Source organism: Delphinus delphis, chromosome 5 (assembly GCF_949987515.2).
Source record: "Delphinus delphis chromosome 5, mDelDel1.2, whole genome shotgun sequence".
NCBI lineage: Eukaryota > Metazoa > Chordata > Mammalia > Artiodactyla > Delphinidae > Delphinus > Delphinus delphis.
In genome coordinates this window covers 29,970,720-29,987,093 of record NC_082687.1, presented here as the reverse complement: position 1 = coordinate 29,987,093, position 16,374 = coordinate 29,970,720, and the positions used below count along the sequence as shown (strand labels likewise).

Sequence of the window (16,374 nt, the reverse complement as noted above, 5' to 3'; positions counted from 1 at the left end):
CTTTTGAATCTTTTGAATTTTGTTGAACTTTGTAGTAAAGTTCACTTTTGTTCAACTAGCTCTTTCTGTTCTTTTAATTTGGTTTCTCTAGTACGATAGGCTGAAAAATGGCTCCCCAAAAGATATTCACGTCAAATCTCTGGAACCTATGAATGTTACCTTATTTGGAAAGAGGGTCTTTGTGTGATTATGTTAAGGATTTTGACATGAGGGATACTCCTGCGTTATTTGGATGGGCCCTACATGCTGTTATATGTATCCTTATGGCAGAGAGTCAGAGGGAGATTAGAGATAGGTACCCAGAGGAGGAGGCAGTATGATGATGGAGCAGAGAGCAGTGTGGTCACAAGCCAAGGACTGCTGACAGCCACTAGAAGCTTGGGAGAGGCAAGGAGATGATTTTCCCCTAGAGCCTCCAGGAGAAGAGCAACTTGATTTTGGCTCAGTGAAACTCATTTTGGACTCCTGGCCTCCAGAACTGTGAGAGAACAGACTTCTAGTAATTTAAGCCACCAAGTTTGTGACGATTTGTTATAGCGGCCACAACAAGTGAGTCATCTATCTAGTGAGTGTTCTTAGTGCCATGCTTTTCCCTCCTTCACCTAACAGTGTTAAATTATGGTCTCTTTAACAAACATTTGAATGTTTGTTATAAGGGAAATTGAGTCAGGTACTGTTGAGAACCCCAAGAGATAGGCATCGCTACCTTTAAAGAATTTTACTGTAGTTGAGACAAATTCCAATTTGTAATGTTATTGACCCAGAAAAAAAAAAGGCAAAATAAGCTAGTATTGCATATATTTCTAATGGAGATGAAATTGATATGAATAAAATACTGCCAGAGAGATGCACCACGGATTATTTGTGCAGCAAAACCAGGTTATCAAGTATTTCATTTCACTATCTTAGTTATGTTGTAGGTCAAAATGACCTACATGGTAATGTTTATCCATAACATGTTTTAGGACTTTTGCATTAAACTTAAAGTTTATACCAACTAATATCTCATTAGGTACATTGATAAATATTTGAAAATATTATGGAATCATTCTGGACTGAAAGGCCTTACTCCTCTTCATTGGGAAAGTCATTAAGCATACTGTGATTGGCTATAGCTTGTGGCTGTTGACAACTATAACATACTACTGCAGCACGTAATGTATGTGTCTTAGTACTGTAAAATTAGGACCAAAGCTTTATTGGTAGATGTAGTATGAGGTTTGGAAAAATTTGATTCTGAAGATATAATTTCATAGCATAAACATAAATGATGCTTTATTTTCTCCTAATGAATACATTTCACAGTTATTTACTTTTCATTTGATGTAAAATTTTGAATACTGAAATTAAATCTCACTTTGTATTAAGAATTTATTCAATGAGCACATAGTATCAGTTTACAGTGGTCACTGTTCAGAGTGGTAGACTCCAAATGGTTAAACAGCAGGGGAGTTTTCTGCTTTTAGTTAAAAACTGCTGTTTTCTATATGCCTTATTTACTACATTTTAAATTCTTAATGTTGTGTGCTGTGGAATTGGGCATGCAAAAGTCAGCAGAAAGAGTCTGGTTTTTTCATCTAGAGCTATTACTTGCTGTACAATAATAAAGGCACTATTTTATTGGGTTACTTGTAATTAACTTCAGCACTAGGCATTCATATAAATCATTCGTAATCTGTTTTCTTTAGATTTTTATTCTTTTAAACTGGTTTAATGTACTTGCTTTCTGTTATCTTTTTACATATGGATGGAGGTTGTAATTGCTTTTTGGAATTAGGCTGTCAGAAACCAACATATATGTGAATTCAAGAAATGACTGAGGCAAGCTAATGAATTTTATATAACATTTTATAGAGATTTGTTACTGAAGTATTATCTAGTAGTATTTGTTTTGTTGCAAATTTAATAAATAACCATACTCTCAAGTTAAAAAGTGTCTACAAATTTAGAAATTTTAAATGGCAACAATTATTAATTAGAAAATATATTTACTATGTTTTTCAAAATCCTGAGATAGCAAAGACATGAAATTTCTTTGAACACTTGTCTGTCAATTTATTGACATTCTTCTTTTAATTTTAAACATTTGAATCTTCATATATTTTCCATAATACTAGCTGATAAATGCCATTTCATAGATTAACTAGTATGTAATTTATATTATTTTGTTTACAACTTTTTTATGATTATTAGTTTAAAATTGAGTGAAAATGAATTAGAGAGAGCCTTTTTGAGTAAAAAAAGAGGCATCTAAAAAGAAGCACATATGTATGTCTGGCTGAGTTTAAGTAACTGTATTATTCAAAATTAATGTTAGAAAACAAAACTTTGTCTCTAAAATTACCTTCATTTTATAAATGTTTATAGTGATTTGTAGAAAGAGTTTAGAGGTATAGGTAGTTTTATTCTCTCCCAGGACACCAAAAGCTTGACTTGATGATCCCTATAAAAGGAATGTTAGGTGTATTGAGGTGGGGGATGGGAGGCATGAAGAATGTACCATGTCCTGAAAGTAGTGCTTTTAAAGATAATTCAGTTGGTAAATACTTTTTATTATAGCTGAGTACATGAGATGGTTTAAAAATCTTTTTAAAATAAGTAGCTGTTTTATATAGTTTTAATGGAAGTCTTTCATGTTTCCTCTCCAGCAGTCTCTAATGAACGCTCCTTGTAATTTCAGTGCAGGCTTTGAGATTCCCTAAAGACTTGACTTCAGACCTCAAAGGGCAGCAATTGCCACATGTCTGGAGAACTGGAGTTGCCAAACAGACTGATCATGTACTAATAGGACACATTTATATAGCTTCTAAACATGAAGCCTTGATATAAGCTTAATGATGATCGTCTGTTGAGAGCTTGTTGCTGGAAAGGGTTAGAGCAACTTTTGTCACCTTTATTGAAATCAAGCTTTCTTTATTGATTAGTGAAAGATCTTGACTATATTGACGCCAGTTTGGAAGTTATTTGAAAGATCATTGTTGACTGGAGAATATGTTTTTTCTGAAAAAGTTTAAAAACAGATTTTTAAAGAAACTTGCAAATTTAGTAATTTTAAAGTATGCTTAAACACAACACCAGGGGATTATTGCTTTTTTGATTATTTACAAACAATTTAAAACTATATTGTAATCACGTACTTGATTGCATGGTTATCTCAACTTTTTGGGTTTTTTTTTTGTTTTTTTGCGGTACGCGGGCCTCTCACTGTTGTGGTCTCTCCCGTTGCGGAGCACAGGCTCCGGCCGTGCAGGCTCAGCGGCCAAGGCTCACGGGCCCAGTCGCTCCGCGGCATGTGGGATCTTCCTGGACCGGGGCACGAACCCGTGTTCCCCTGCATCGGCAGGCGGACTCGCAACCACTGTGCCACCAGGGAAGCCCTATTTTGTCAATCCTATAAATAGTTATTTTCTCAATATTCAATTACTTCCACATAGTAAATGTTCAAAAGCATTTGTTAAATAAGCAGTTATGAAACTGAACCATTTGCTAATCCAACTTTAATAGAATTTTTCTTTCTTTTCTCTATTTTGTAGTTATCTGTGTATATATTTTATTTATAAACTGAGCCATAATACTTGTACAAACTAGGTGTACAATTTAGATGTACATGTTCACAAAAATCATCAAATCGAAAACTTGCCAAAAGGTAAAATTTTCTTTTGATATTTCATGTAATGATTTGTTTTACCCTCTATAGAGACAGTGGAATAAAACCTGTTCTTTACTATTATGCTATAGTCTTTCCTGGTATGTGGTTCCTCAAGTTTCTGTTAGATATGCTGTTGAGAGAGTGCTGACACAAAGTGCAAACAATGCTGAAAAGTTCTTGATAGTTTACTTTGAGCACTTAAGATTACTATATCATGACTATGAACCAGTTTTCTCTGGTTTTGACCTTTAGTCCTGGGCATAATGTGGTTCTCAATTTTGTGTTAATACATTCCCTTCCTCATTTGAGCTCTCCTTTGTGGCCTACTCCCTTGACTCCTAATAGTGTTTCTGACATGTATCTAGGTACTTGGAACTATATCCAGCCAATTTGATTTATTTTACAAAGGCATAGATAACTGTAACATCTTAAAATATTAATATTGATATTCTATTGAAAAGCAGAAGCCTTTAAATTTTTAATTTTTGTAAGAAAACTGAAATAATTTGATGAGTTTAGGTGTTTGTTAACAAATTATTCTTCATTCCATTTTTAAGTTAAATTATGTTTGGGGGGCTTCCCTGGTGGCGCAGTGGTTGAGAGTCCGCCTGCCGATGCAGGGGACACGGGTTCGTGCCCCGGTCCGGGAAGATCCCACATGCCGCGGAGCGGCTGGGCCCGTGAGCCATGGCCGCTGAGCCTGCGCGTCCGGAGCCTGTGCTCCGCAACGGGAGAGGCCACGGCAGTGAGAGGCCCGTGTACTGCAAAAAAAAAAAAAAAAAAAATTATGTTTGGATCCTTAGGTCAATACTTAAAAAAAAGGAGAATATTTTATTACCAATAGCAATGAAGTTAATTTTATTTGGTAGGATGTAAAATACTATCTTTAAAAAAAAATTCTTAATAGTTTATTTTCATAATTTTTTTTTAACATCTTTATTGGAGTATAATTGCTTTACAATGGTGTGTTAGCTTCTGCTTTATAACAAAGTGAATCAGCTATACATATATCCCCATATCTCCTCCCTCTTGAGTCTCCCTCCCACCCTCCCTATCCCACCCCTTTAGGTGGTCACAAAACACCAAGCTGATCTCCCTGTGCTATGTGGCTGCTTCTCACTAGCTATCTGTTTTACATATGGTAGTGTATATATGTCCATGCCACTCTCTCACTTCATCCCAGCTAACCCTTCCCCCTCCCCATGTCTTCAAGTCCATTCTCTACGTCTGTGTCTTTATTCCTGTCCTGGCCCTAGGTTCTTCAGAACCTTTTTTTTTAGATTCCATATATATATGTTAGCATACAGTACTTGTTTTTCTTTTTCTGACTTACTTCACTCTGTATGACAGACTCTAGGTCCATCCAACTCACTACAAATAACTCAATTTCGTTTCTTTTTATGGATGAGTAGTATTCCATTGTATATATGTGCCACATCTTTTTTATCCATTCATCTGTCGATGGACACTTAGGTTGCTTCCATGTCCTGGCTATTGTAAATAGCGCTGCAATGAACATTGTGGTACATGACTCTTTTTTTTTTTTAACATCTTTATTGGAGTATTATTGCTTTACAATGGTGCGTTAGTGTCTGCTTTATAACAAAGTGGATCAGTTATACATATATATATGTCCCCATATCTCTTCCCTCTTGCATCTCCCTCCCTCCCACCCTCCCTATCCCACTCCTCTAGGTGGTCACAAAGCACCGAGCTGATCTCCCTGTGCTATGCGGCTGCTTCCCACTAGCTATCTATCTTACGTTTGGTAGTGTATATATGTCCATGCCACTCTCTCACTTTGTCCCAGCCCTTCCCCCTCCCTGTATCCTCAAGTCCATTCTGTAGTAGATCTGTGTCTTTATTCCTGTCTTGCCCCTAGGTTCTTCAGAACTTTTTTTTTTTTTTTTTTTTTTTTTGCGGTACGTGGGCCTCTCATTGTCGTGGCCTCTCCCGTTGCGGAGCACAGGCTGTGGACGCGCAGGCTCAGCAGCCATGGCTCACGGGCCCAGCCGCTCCGCGGCCTGTGGGATCTTTCTGGACGGGGGCACGAACCCGTGTCCCCTGCATCAGCAGGTGGACTCTCAACCACTGCGCCACCAGGGAAGCCCTGAATTTTATTTTTTATCAAGGAAAACATATATTATTTCACAGATCTAATAATAGTATAAAACTTAAACTGAAAACAGCAATTCCCTGCTGCAATTCTTCTTCTCTCCCTTGATTCTTACTTTCTTGAAGGAGCCACATTCAGATCTCTTAGCTTTTGACTCTGCTAGTTACTTTCATATTTCTAAATGATAGCTATTTCTGGATTTTTCTGTTTTAGATATTATCTAATGTCTTCTATGGAAGATGACTATTGAGTACTTATATTGCTGTCCCTGTTCATTTTATGTACTCTCTTGTTTCCAGGACAGTTATATCATAGTATTTAGTTAAAACCATACCTAGCATTTACATTTTCGTGACAATGTAAATATCTGTGCAGACCCACAAAACGTACCATGCTTACCCAGCCACCTTCCCTCTCCTTCCTCCCTCCTTCCTTCCTTCCTTCCTTCCTTCCTTCCGTCCGTCCTTCTTCTCTCCCTCCCTCCCTCCCTGCCTCCCACTTGTTTGTCTCTCTTTCATTGATTCTCCTGGAATTAGTAACTTCCTACTTTTTTTGTTAATTTAAATTTCTGTGTACCCACCACAAATTTATTTCTGAATTTTCCACTGAAATCATATAACTTCTACCAGTGTAATGAACACACTTGGTATCTATTGGTTCAATTCTTTTCCTTGGAGATACAGTACCCGGAGTTCTGTTTTCTTGTTCTTGCCTGGATTGGTTACTCCTTAGTTGTGTAGAAAGGTGTCATCTGGAGGCTTCTTTTATCATCAACCTAGATGTTTCCTCTTCTCCCTCTTATGCTATAGTGTCTATTTCCTGTGTCCTATAGTGGCCTTCTTTTATGAAAGATACACTGATTCAGCATTTATTGATCGCTTATTCTATATGTGCTGGTCACTGTCCTAGCACAGGAAATAGGAGAGAATAAAACAGAGAAAAGCAAAAAAGAAATCTAATCGGCAGTAAGTATGCCATGGAAAAATTAAAGCAGAACTGGGATGGAGGATGATAGTGGGGTCTCTGTATTAATTTTGATGAGGCATGTCCTTTGTAATTTCTTAAAAGAGAATGCATGACAGAATTTTTTAGACCTTGCTTGTATGAAAATGTCTTTTTTTTTTTAATCTTTATATGTGACTGGTGGCTTGTTGGGATATTAGTATTACAGGCTGAAAATTGTAATCTTTCCAATTATTTTTTTCTCTGTGAGAGCTTTTAGTATTTTTATTATTTTAAAAAGTGTTTGTTGTTACTGGATTGTACCTTGATGTGGGTGGATCTTTTAAAATCCATTGTCTTTGATATTTAATGTAAACTTTTTCAGTCTGAAAAAGTATGTACTTATGTTCAGAGAAGTTTTCTTGAATTATATCTATGGGAATTCCTTTCTCTGTATTCTCATTTCTGTTTCCAGAACTCCTCTTAGTTAGATGTTGAACTGTCTGGACTAATTATCTAATTTTCATATCCATTCTCACCTGTTTTTCCTTCATTTTATCTTTTATTTTACTCTTCTAAGAGCCTTTTTCAACATCTTCCAGTAGTTCTTTCAAAATTTTTATTTGTTATTATACTCTTAATTTCTAATAGCATTTTCTACTTTTCTGAGGTTTTCAGGGGAGATGGGAGGGGAGAGCTGGACGGTTAATTTTATGTCAACTTGACTATGTCATGGGGTATCCAGATACTTGGTCAGACATTATTCTGAGAGTTTCTGAATGAGATGAACATTGAAATCGGTAGGCTTTGTAAAGCAGGTTGTCCTTCCTGATGTGGATGGGCCTCATCCAATCAGTTGAAGGCCTGACTAGCACAAAAAGGCTGAGCATTCCCTGAGTAGAGAGAATTCTACTTGCTTGACTGCCTTGGAACTGAGATGTCACTTTTTCCTGCCTTTGTCCTCAAACTAACATATTGGCTCCTTTTGGGTTTTGAGCCTAGTGCCCTTCAGTCTGGAACTACACCATTCATTTTCCAGATTTTTATGCTTTTTGGCTTGGAGTAGAGTTACACCATCGGCTCTCCTGGTTCTTCTGCTTGCTAACTCGCCCTGCAGAGACTTGTCAGCCTCCATAATTATGTGAGCCACTTTCTTAAAATAAATAAAATACATATCTCTGTCTTGTTGGTTCTGTTTCTCTGGAGGACTCTGTTTTTCATACGACAAATTTCATCTGTTGTGCAAAGAGAGGGTTATCTGGCTCCCCAGATGTTCTGGGCTCCAATAAGATGGTCCATGTTACAACTCCTGCTTCAGTTCTTCTTAGAGATTAAAGGAGCTCCCAAGGCCTGTGATCATGGGCACTGCTGAGGGCCACAGACTCTTGGCTTGGAGAACTCTAATACAGAGGCAAAGAGGTACCCGTGAATAAAAAAGTAACCCTGCCCTGAATTTTTACATGAAAGTTTTTACCTTTCTGATGGTATTAATTATACTTTTCTTTAGTCTTCCTCTCCCTACCCCATTAACAATACTTTTTAATATTTTAATTTGTTAATATTTTGTCCTTTTTTTTTTTTTTTTTTTTGCGGTACGCGGGCCTCTCACTCTTGCGGCCTCTCCCGTTGTGGAGCACAGGCTCCAGACGCGCAGGCTCAGCGGCCACGGCTGACGGGCCCAGCTGCTCCGCGGCATGTGGGATCTTCCCAGACCGGGGCACGAACCCGTGTCCCCTGCATCGGCAGGCAGACTCTCAACCACTGCGCCACCAGGGAAGCCCTATACCTTTTTTATTTTAAGAGTAGAACATAGTTTAGTGATTTTCTAGCCGACTAGAATAAAAAAAAAAAATTGATATACATTTAATGTCAGTATCGATGGCTTGACCAGAAAAGAAAAAAGGTGGCAGCATGGAGTATTATGTAGTCTATCTTGTCAATCTGTAGCTTGATTTTATTTGCTTTAGAGCATGGTAATATTTGGGAATTACTTTTAAAATTCAGATAAATTCATGTGCTGTACTCAAGACACTAAAATATGTTGTAGGAGATTATCAAATTTATAGAAAACTGTCTAGTTCACTTTAGGGAAGTTAAAGTTGTATCAAAATATTATAAATTAATATATAGCACATTTATTGGTGCCCTTTTTCTCTATATTTGTTTGTTGATGGTGGGGAGGCATAGAATTAATTCAGTTGATGAAGTCTTTTTTTTCCCCCAACCCAAGTTTGTTGGACTTTTACCACCAAAAGTACATGTTTGAAAATTGATGTAACTCTGTTTATTTACTAGATTTCACTAATATATACTATCTCTGTTCTTGTTGTATGACTTAAGAGCATTAGTAAGCTAAGAGTATATTTTAGTAAAAATTGACTAATCAACAGTTATGGCCTTAGGAAGTGATAGTCAATTAAATACAGCTTAGAACAGGTATGAAATTATTGACTCACTTGTGTTTTGAGTCCTTCCTCTCCAAAGTGCTGAAGTGTGTTTTAAAATTACTTAGCTGCATTAGTGGTTGGATTTGAGGCTTTTAACATGTTTTTCATCAATATCTCTGGGAAAAGAATAACCAAAACCTTTAAATGTGTGGTGCATTTTGCATTGCTGTATAATTGTAAATACTATGATGAAATATTGAAATGATCATGAGAGACGATAACCATTAAGCTTTTCTTTCAACTGTTAAAACTCACTAAAGGTTATCTTGAGCTGTGGTTTGTGAAATTGTTTAGGCTAACACCTTCTTTAGTAATTGTCTCAGAAGTGCAGAAAATGCTTTAGGATAGCATGAATCTTCTTTGTAGTTTAGGTGACTTCCTTAAGGATTGTAGTCAGTGTTTTAGTATGGAGAAAACTTGTTGGCTTTGACTAGCAGCTGGGTTTATTAAAACAAATTAATTTCCTATTCTCATGGGTTTCAGCTTCTTTTTACCTGGGTTATTAATTCCTATCAGTATATCTTTATGTACCTGGTATGTGATATTTTATTAAATGTTAAATAGTTTATAATTAGGAATGGATTATAGGCAAATTAAAACTCTGATATCTTTAAGAATTGTGAGATTATTAGAACTACCCAAAGCATAGGTAAGATTTGTACTTTCACTTCATTTCTCATTTAGTCTAATTTTTTTAACTGGTGAAAAAGTTTTATTGCAGGTGTTTATTAGATAGCTGTTACTACAAGTTAAATAATATGAGTTTATAGGTGATGTTTGAGAAAACAAGAATCCAGATGTATTAGCAGTCATAAATATGTTTCTGAGCTTTTGTAAGAAAAATTGGACTCTTCCAGTTCTATGTGTATTTTCATGTCTAATTTGTTTTTAATTTAAAAGAAAAAAATTGTGACATACCAATTTAAGTTGAAGTCATAAAATTTTTAGACGGTAATGTTTTTATAGTTATAGTAACTTTAACTAGTTTTCTATCTGACCTAAATCATGCTGTTTAAAATCTTTGTGAAATTTAAAATCTTTGTGAAATTTAAATTTACATTATCAGTAAAAGTCAGTTTGTATACATAAATGAAAATAAAATCAAAGTGATGTTTACCTGTATACTTAAAATTTGAGTGTCTCTACTGTTACTGATGGTTTTCATGTGGGGTTTGAGTTTTGTATGACATAAAAATCCCCACCTGTTGCCGTTTTAAATCAGAGAAAATGGATTTGAGAAAAATAATACTAGTAGATACTTTTGAAAATAACATGTGTGATCTAAAGAATTATATATGGGGTAACCTCTTGCCTTTCTTCCTAATTTCTTTTTTTCTAGCGAGAAAAGTAACTATTTTCTTTTTACTAAATTTAATTTCCCTTTTGAGAATTTTCCCTCAAATAAGTGATCTAAAGGAAAACTCAGTTTAAGGTCTTGCCCCCTCATACTCTGGTGCTGTATCAGATTTCCAGGTGGCTTGCTGAGATTGCTCTGTTGGGCATAAGAGCTGAGGAGTGAGATTTTGCTTCTGTTCCTTGACTAGGGCATCCCTCTGTTACCATCCTTTCTGATTCCCTGCTGTCTATCAACAAAGGTCACAACTGTGTTTTCCTTATCCCCTCAAAGCCTCAACTATGTGTACATCTTTCTGTGATAATTTTCTGACTCCTCCAAGGGCATGCGTTACTGTGAGGCTGTTTTAGGTCCATCTACCATTAAATCTGTCTCTATCTACTCTTCCTGTGCATTACTAGCTTTAGGGCAGCTCTTTGAGTCTTGGCATCTCCCTGTGCTCTGCCTCGGAAGTGAGGTGTGGAACCTTCTGGACCAGGATCAAAAAACTTACCTGCGGTTTCTGCTTTTTCCTCTTTTCTTCCTCCTATTTCTGAGAAGAGTGGAGGGTATGACACATCCTCTTCTCTCAGAGGTTTACTTCTTCATGGAGTTTGATTGCTTTCCTTTGTATTGTCTGTCTGTTTACTTCATTTTGCTGGAAAGAAAAGGATTTTAAATTAGATGGGTATTTCCATTTATCCTTGACTTGGTTTACCTTAGTGAAAGAAATAGAAGATCTCTATTTTGTTGTTTCAATATGCTGGCAATTGTGAATTTTGAGACTATATATTTTGGACTTATGAGCCACTAATTTCTAAATGTTTGAAAGTTGTTGAATCATAAAATCACACATCTTTAAGAATTTTTTTAAGGGGGTATCGAGGGCCTAGAGATGTATAGTGATCTGTTTATGGACATATCCTGTTAGTGTCATAGTCAGTTTGAGAACATAGATCCCATGACTTCTTGTTCCTCAGCAACACATTGCTTTATCTTCTCACCTAGTCCTAGCCAATTACTACCCTCAAATGTTCTGACTGACTTTATATCTACTTTTCATTCTACTGTATATGTTCTGTTAGTATATTCTTGCTGACACTATTCATGAAATAGAACTCTATAACAAAATTATGGCAAACAGCCATTTCAGTCCTGAGGGCCACCTTGGGTTTTTCAAAACATGAAAGTAATAAATACTGGGGATAAAAAGGAGAAAGTAGCTGTGAAAGGATGAGGCTTAAAACTAAATCAGAATTTGGCATGACACAGAACAGTCTTCAGGGTGAAATTACATGGAATTAAAAACTCTTCAAGGTGTTAGATTCAGAATATATGAATACTGCTTATGATAACAGTGGTAAGGTCCCCAGCACTGTCTTTTGTTTTGACCATTATAAAAGGACAAAAAAAGATTAGTTAAAGGATATTATGTAGGTGGAATAGAAGGGCTCTTCAGTTTTAAGGAACATAAAGATTATGTATATATGTCTAGTTCTTTAAAAAATACAGATATGCATGCATTGGCATTTCTCAAATCTAGCTACATTTCAATTCATGTGGGCCCAGCTTTATTGGATTAATGCGTATTTTATATCTGTTTTGAGATGAGGCTTAAAAAATTCATTTCTGTATATATTAATGGTTAATTTTCTTCTGAGGCTTTTTAAAGAAAATATTTATTTACTTTTTATTTTTGGCTGAGTCAGGTCTTAGTTGGGGCATCGGGGATCTTTCGACGCGGCACCCAGGCTCTTCGTTGGGGCACGCAGGCTCTTTGTTGCAGCACGTGGGCTTCTCTCTAGTTGTGTTGCGCGGGCTTGTCTGTAGCTGTGGTGCACAGGCTCCAGAGCATGTGGGCTCAGTAGTTGCAGCACGGGGGCTCTCTAGTTGTGGTGCTCGGGCTCCAGAGCACGTGGGGTCTGTAGTTGCCGCACACAGGCTCTCTAATTGTGGGGCGCAGGCTTACTTGCCCTGTGGCATGTGGGACCTTACTTGCCCTGCATCGGAAGATGGATTCTTAACCACCGGAACACCAGGGGGCTTTTTAATGGATAACTTATTCATAAAGAATATATTAATAATTTTATGCCATCTTTTGCTAATTCATATGCTAGTAAATTATAGTTTTTCAGCTTACAAGTAGTCTAGCCAAATTCATTGATCTCTCGTCTCTTTCTTAATCATTAATCAATTTTTGTAGAATGTGTGCTATTATTAAGTTTAGGGAGATACTTAATTCCGTCTTCCCCTCATTTGGGGTGATGCATCTCTTAAAGAAACAAAAACGAAACCTCTGTCCTTGGTCTTCTTTGCTGCTTTCCTTTCAAACTGTTTCAGTTAAATTAGTAGGATATAATGGTACAGAACTGAAAGGGCAAGATAAATATAGATAGGCTCATTTAGTTTATCTAGAATCAAATTGTTGCTAACTTGTTTAGTTTACTTTTTTTTTTTTTTTTTTACAGATGTTTTCAATTTTTATTTAGTCAAATCTGTTTGATCTTCACCCATTGTTTTTTTTTTTTTTTTTTTTTTTAACATCTTTATTGGGGTATAATTACTTTACAATGGTGTGTTAGTTTCTGCTTTATAACAAAGTGAATCAGTTATACATATACATATGTTCCCATATCTCTTCCCTCTTGCGTCTCCCTCCCTCCCACCCTCCCTATCCCACCCCTCCAGGCTGTCACAGAGCACCGAGCCAATATCCCCGTGCCATGCGGCTGCTTCCCTCTAGCTATCTACCTTACTACGTTTGTTAGTGTGTATATGTCCATGACTCTCTCTCGCCCCGTCACAGCTCACCCTTCCCCCTCCCTAGTTTACTTTTTAATGTCAACTGTTCATGTGTTCATGGGGCTGCAGTGGGTAGGCAGCATGTTTAACAAAACTTTTCCATTAAGATTTTTTGGAACTTAATTAATTTCCATTAAATCAGTTTCAATTAAGTATGAAATTGATATGGGTGGTGTTTTTCATAATTATTGTTTTAAAGAAATAACATACTGAGTGAAATTTGTTCAGCTATTTTCTGCTGTTTTTTAGGAGTGGCAGAATTCTATTCAGAAGAATGCAGGCCTTGCTTTTATTGAACTTGTCAACGAAGGAAGGTAATCTATTTTATATCCATGTATATTTTACTTTAAAATGTTATTGTATTTTTGCCATCGGAACTGATATTTTTGGTACTATATTGTTTTTGCAGTCAGTGATATAGTGAGCTTAGATATTAATTATTACAAATATTTCAATATTTAATCATTTTGTTCTCTTCATCGTTATGTGCTTAATGATAAAGTCAGTTCTTTGTTTTTCAGTAAGTAAACCTTTGGCAAAAGTATACTGATGATTCTATTAGCAGATATAAGGAAAACTGATACTTATTTGGGCTTCCTAGAAAATTCTATTATATTTGTAGAGCCAATAAATAGACTAATATGGTCTATATTATCTCTCCTATGTCATGGCCTGGGCATAAGGGAAGAAGAATTCAAGGAAAGAATAGTCAGTAGTAGGAAAGAAAAGTGAAGTACAGAGATAAAAAGGAAGATACAAGGAAAAAATAGATTTAAGAAAGTGAGAGAATTAAAGGGTAAGAATAAATTGAGGAAATGATGAGTGGACTACTTTGGGTCTGTTTCGTGTCAGTTGATGTTTTCTTTTTTAAAAAAATAAATTTATTTATTTATTTATTTTGGATGTGTTGGGTTTTTGTTGTGGCCCGCGGGCTTTCTCTAGTTGTGGTGAGCGGGGCTACTCTTCATTGCAGTGTGCAGGCTTCTCATTGCGGTGGCTCTTGTTGCAGAGCGAGGGGTCTAGGCGCGTGGGCTTCAGTAGTTGTGGCTCGCGGGCTCTAGAGCACAGGCTCAGTAGTTGTGGCATATGGGCTTTGCTCCGTGTGCACGTGGGATCTTCCTGGCCCAGGGCTCGAACCCGTGTCTCCTGCATTGGCAGGCGGATTCTTAACCACTGCGCTACCAGGGAAGCCTGTGGCAGTTGATTTTGGATTACTTGGACTGAAGACCCAGGGTATAGATTAAAAGGTGTGCCATTGGAAATAGCATTCTGAACAAAATTATTGTTTAAGAATGTTTTTTATACTGTTCTGTCTAGAGTTGAGATTGACACCATCACTATAGGAATAATTTGAACTAGTAACTAGGAGTTTAACCTCTGTCTCGTTAATGTTGTAGAAGAGGGTACTGTTAACTTTACTTTATAGTAAATGCTACTAAAGTTATTTCACTCAGTAAATAATCATAGGTGCTCACAGACTGGTGTTGAATACAAATAAATAAACCTGCAACTAATGCCATATGGTAAATTCTGTGCTAGAAGTATTTACATATAGGCTATTAAGGTAGGAATGTGAAAAAAGAGAAAGACTACACAATTTAGTTCAGAAGAATTAGGCAGAACCTCCCCAGGGAAACATGATTCCTGAGATGTATTTTCAAGGATGAGTAAGGTTAGTAATGTAGACTTTGGAAAAGTGGGGATTATGGATAAATTGGAGGACATATGTGTGAAAAGCATTCTAAATAGAGGAAATAGAATATCTGAAGATACTGTGATGTGGGAAGGTGTGTATGTACGTGTGTGTGCATGTGTATGTGTGTGAATTGTTGGAATAGAATTGGTTATCTGGACCATAAAAGGTCTAATGTGGTGTATTTGGATTTTCATCTGAAGGCAATGGGAAGCCTTGAAAGGTCTTAAGAAAGTATTATTATGATACTTGGGTTTTGGAAGGATAACTAGCAGTGATGTTTAGGATGGGTTGAAGCAGAGGAGACCTAATTGAAATCAAGAACAATAACAAGTCTATTGCAGTGATCTATATGAGGAACAGAGCTAAATTGTAGTCTGGAGTCTGGAAAGTGTTGGGAAATCAATAAATATTTCTCAATGAGTGAATGACTAATAATTTAGTCTTACTTTTAGCAAAAATTTCAAAGTGCTTATTCATCAAAAAAATAACTCTTTGGCTGAATTTCAACACTGAGGTATTAGATACTTTTAAAGTTTATATATAGGAAAAGAGTTAGTGAGTGCTGTTGGTCGAATATGTATTTGTTCTACTTAATGCAAAACACTGATTAACACCAGTTCTTTTTTTTAAGAGAAGTGGTTATAAAAGTCTATTTTGCAAATGAAGCAACTGACAAAGGATTAATCTCCAAAATTTACAAGCAGCTCATGCAGCTCGATATCAAAAAAACAAACAACCCAATCCAAGAATGGGCAGAAGACCTAAATAGACATTTCTGCAAAGAAGATGTACAGATTGCAAACAAACACATGAAAGAATGCTCAACATCATTAATCGTTAGAGAAATGCAAATCGGAACTACAATGAGGTATCACCTCATACCAGTCAGAATGGCCATCATCAAAAAATCTACAAACAATAAATGCTGGAGAGGGTGTGGAGAAAAGGGAACACTCATACACTGTTGGTGAGAATGTAAATTGATGCAGCCACTATGGAGAACAGTATGGAGGTTCCTTAAAAAACTACAAATAGAACTACCATATGACCCAGCAATCCCACTACTGGGTATATACCCTGAGAAAACCATAATTCAAAAAGAGTCATGTACCACAATGTTCATTGCAGCTCTATTTACAATAGCCAGGACATGGAAGCAACCTAAGTGTCCATCAACCGATGAATGGATAAAGAAGATGTGGCACATATATACAATGGAATATTACTGAGCCATAAAAGGAAACGAAATTGAGTTATTTGTAGTGAGGTGGATGGACCTAGAGTCTGTCCTACAGAGTGAAGTAAGTCAGAAAGAGTAAAACAAATACCGTATGCTAACACATATATGTGGAATCTAAAAAAAAAAAGGTCATGAAGAACCTGGGGCAA

General features: G+C 36.5%; 1 protein-coding gene across 2 annotated transcripts in view; it reads left to right on the top strand.

The window, feature by feature from the left end:
- LRBA (LPS responsive beige-like anchor protein) overlaps positions 1-16,374 on the top strand; it is a 733,083-nt gene that overhangs the window by 223,958 nt on the left and 492,751 nt on the right. For both annotated transcript variants that reach the window (XM_060012133.1, XM_060012132.1), the window contains exon 35: positions 13,539-13,603. In XM_060012133.1, the coding sequence (XP_059868116.1) occupies positions 13,539-13,603 (65 nt within the window). The remainder of the gene's footprint in view (positions 1-13,538; positions 13,604-16,374) is intronic.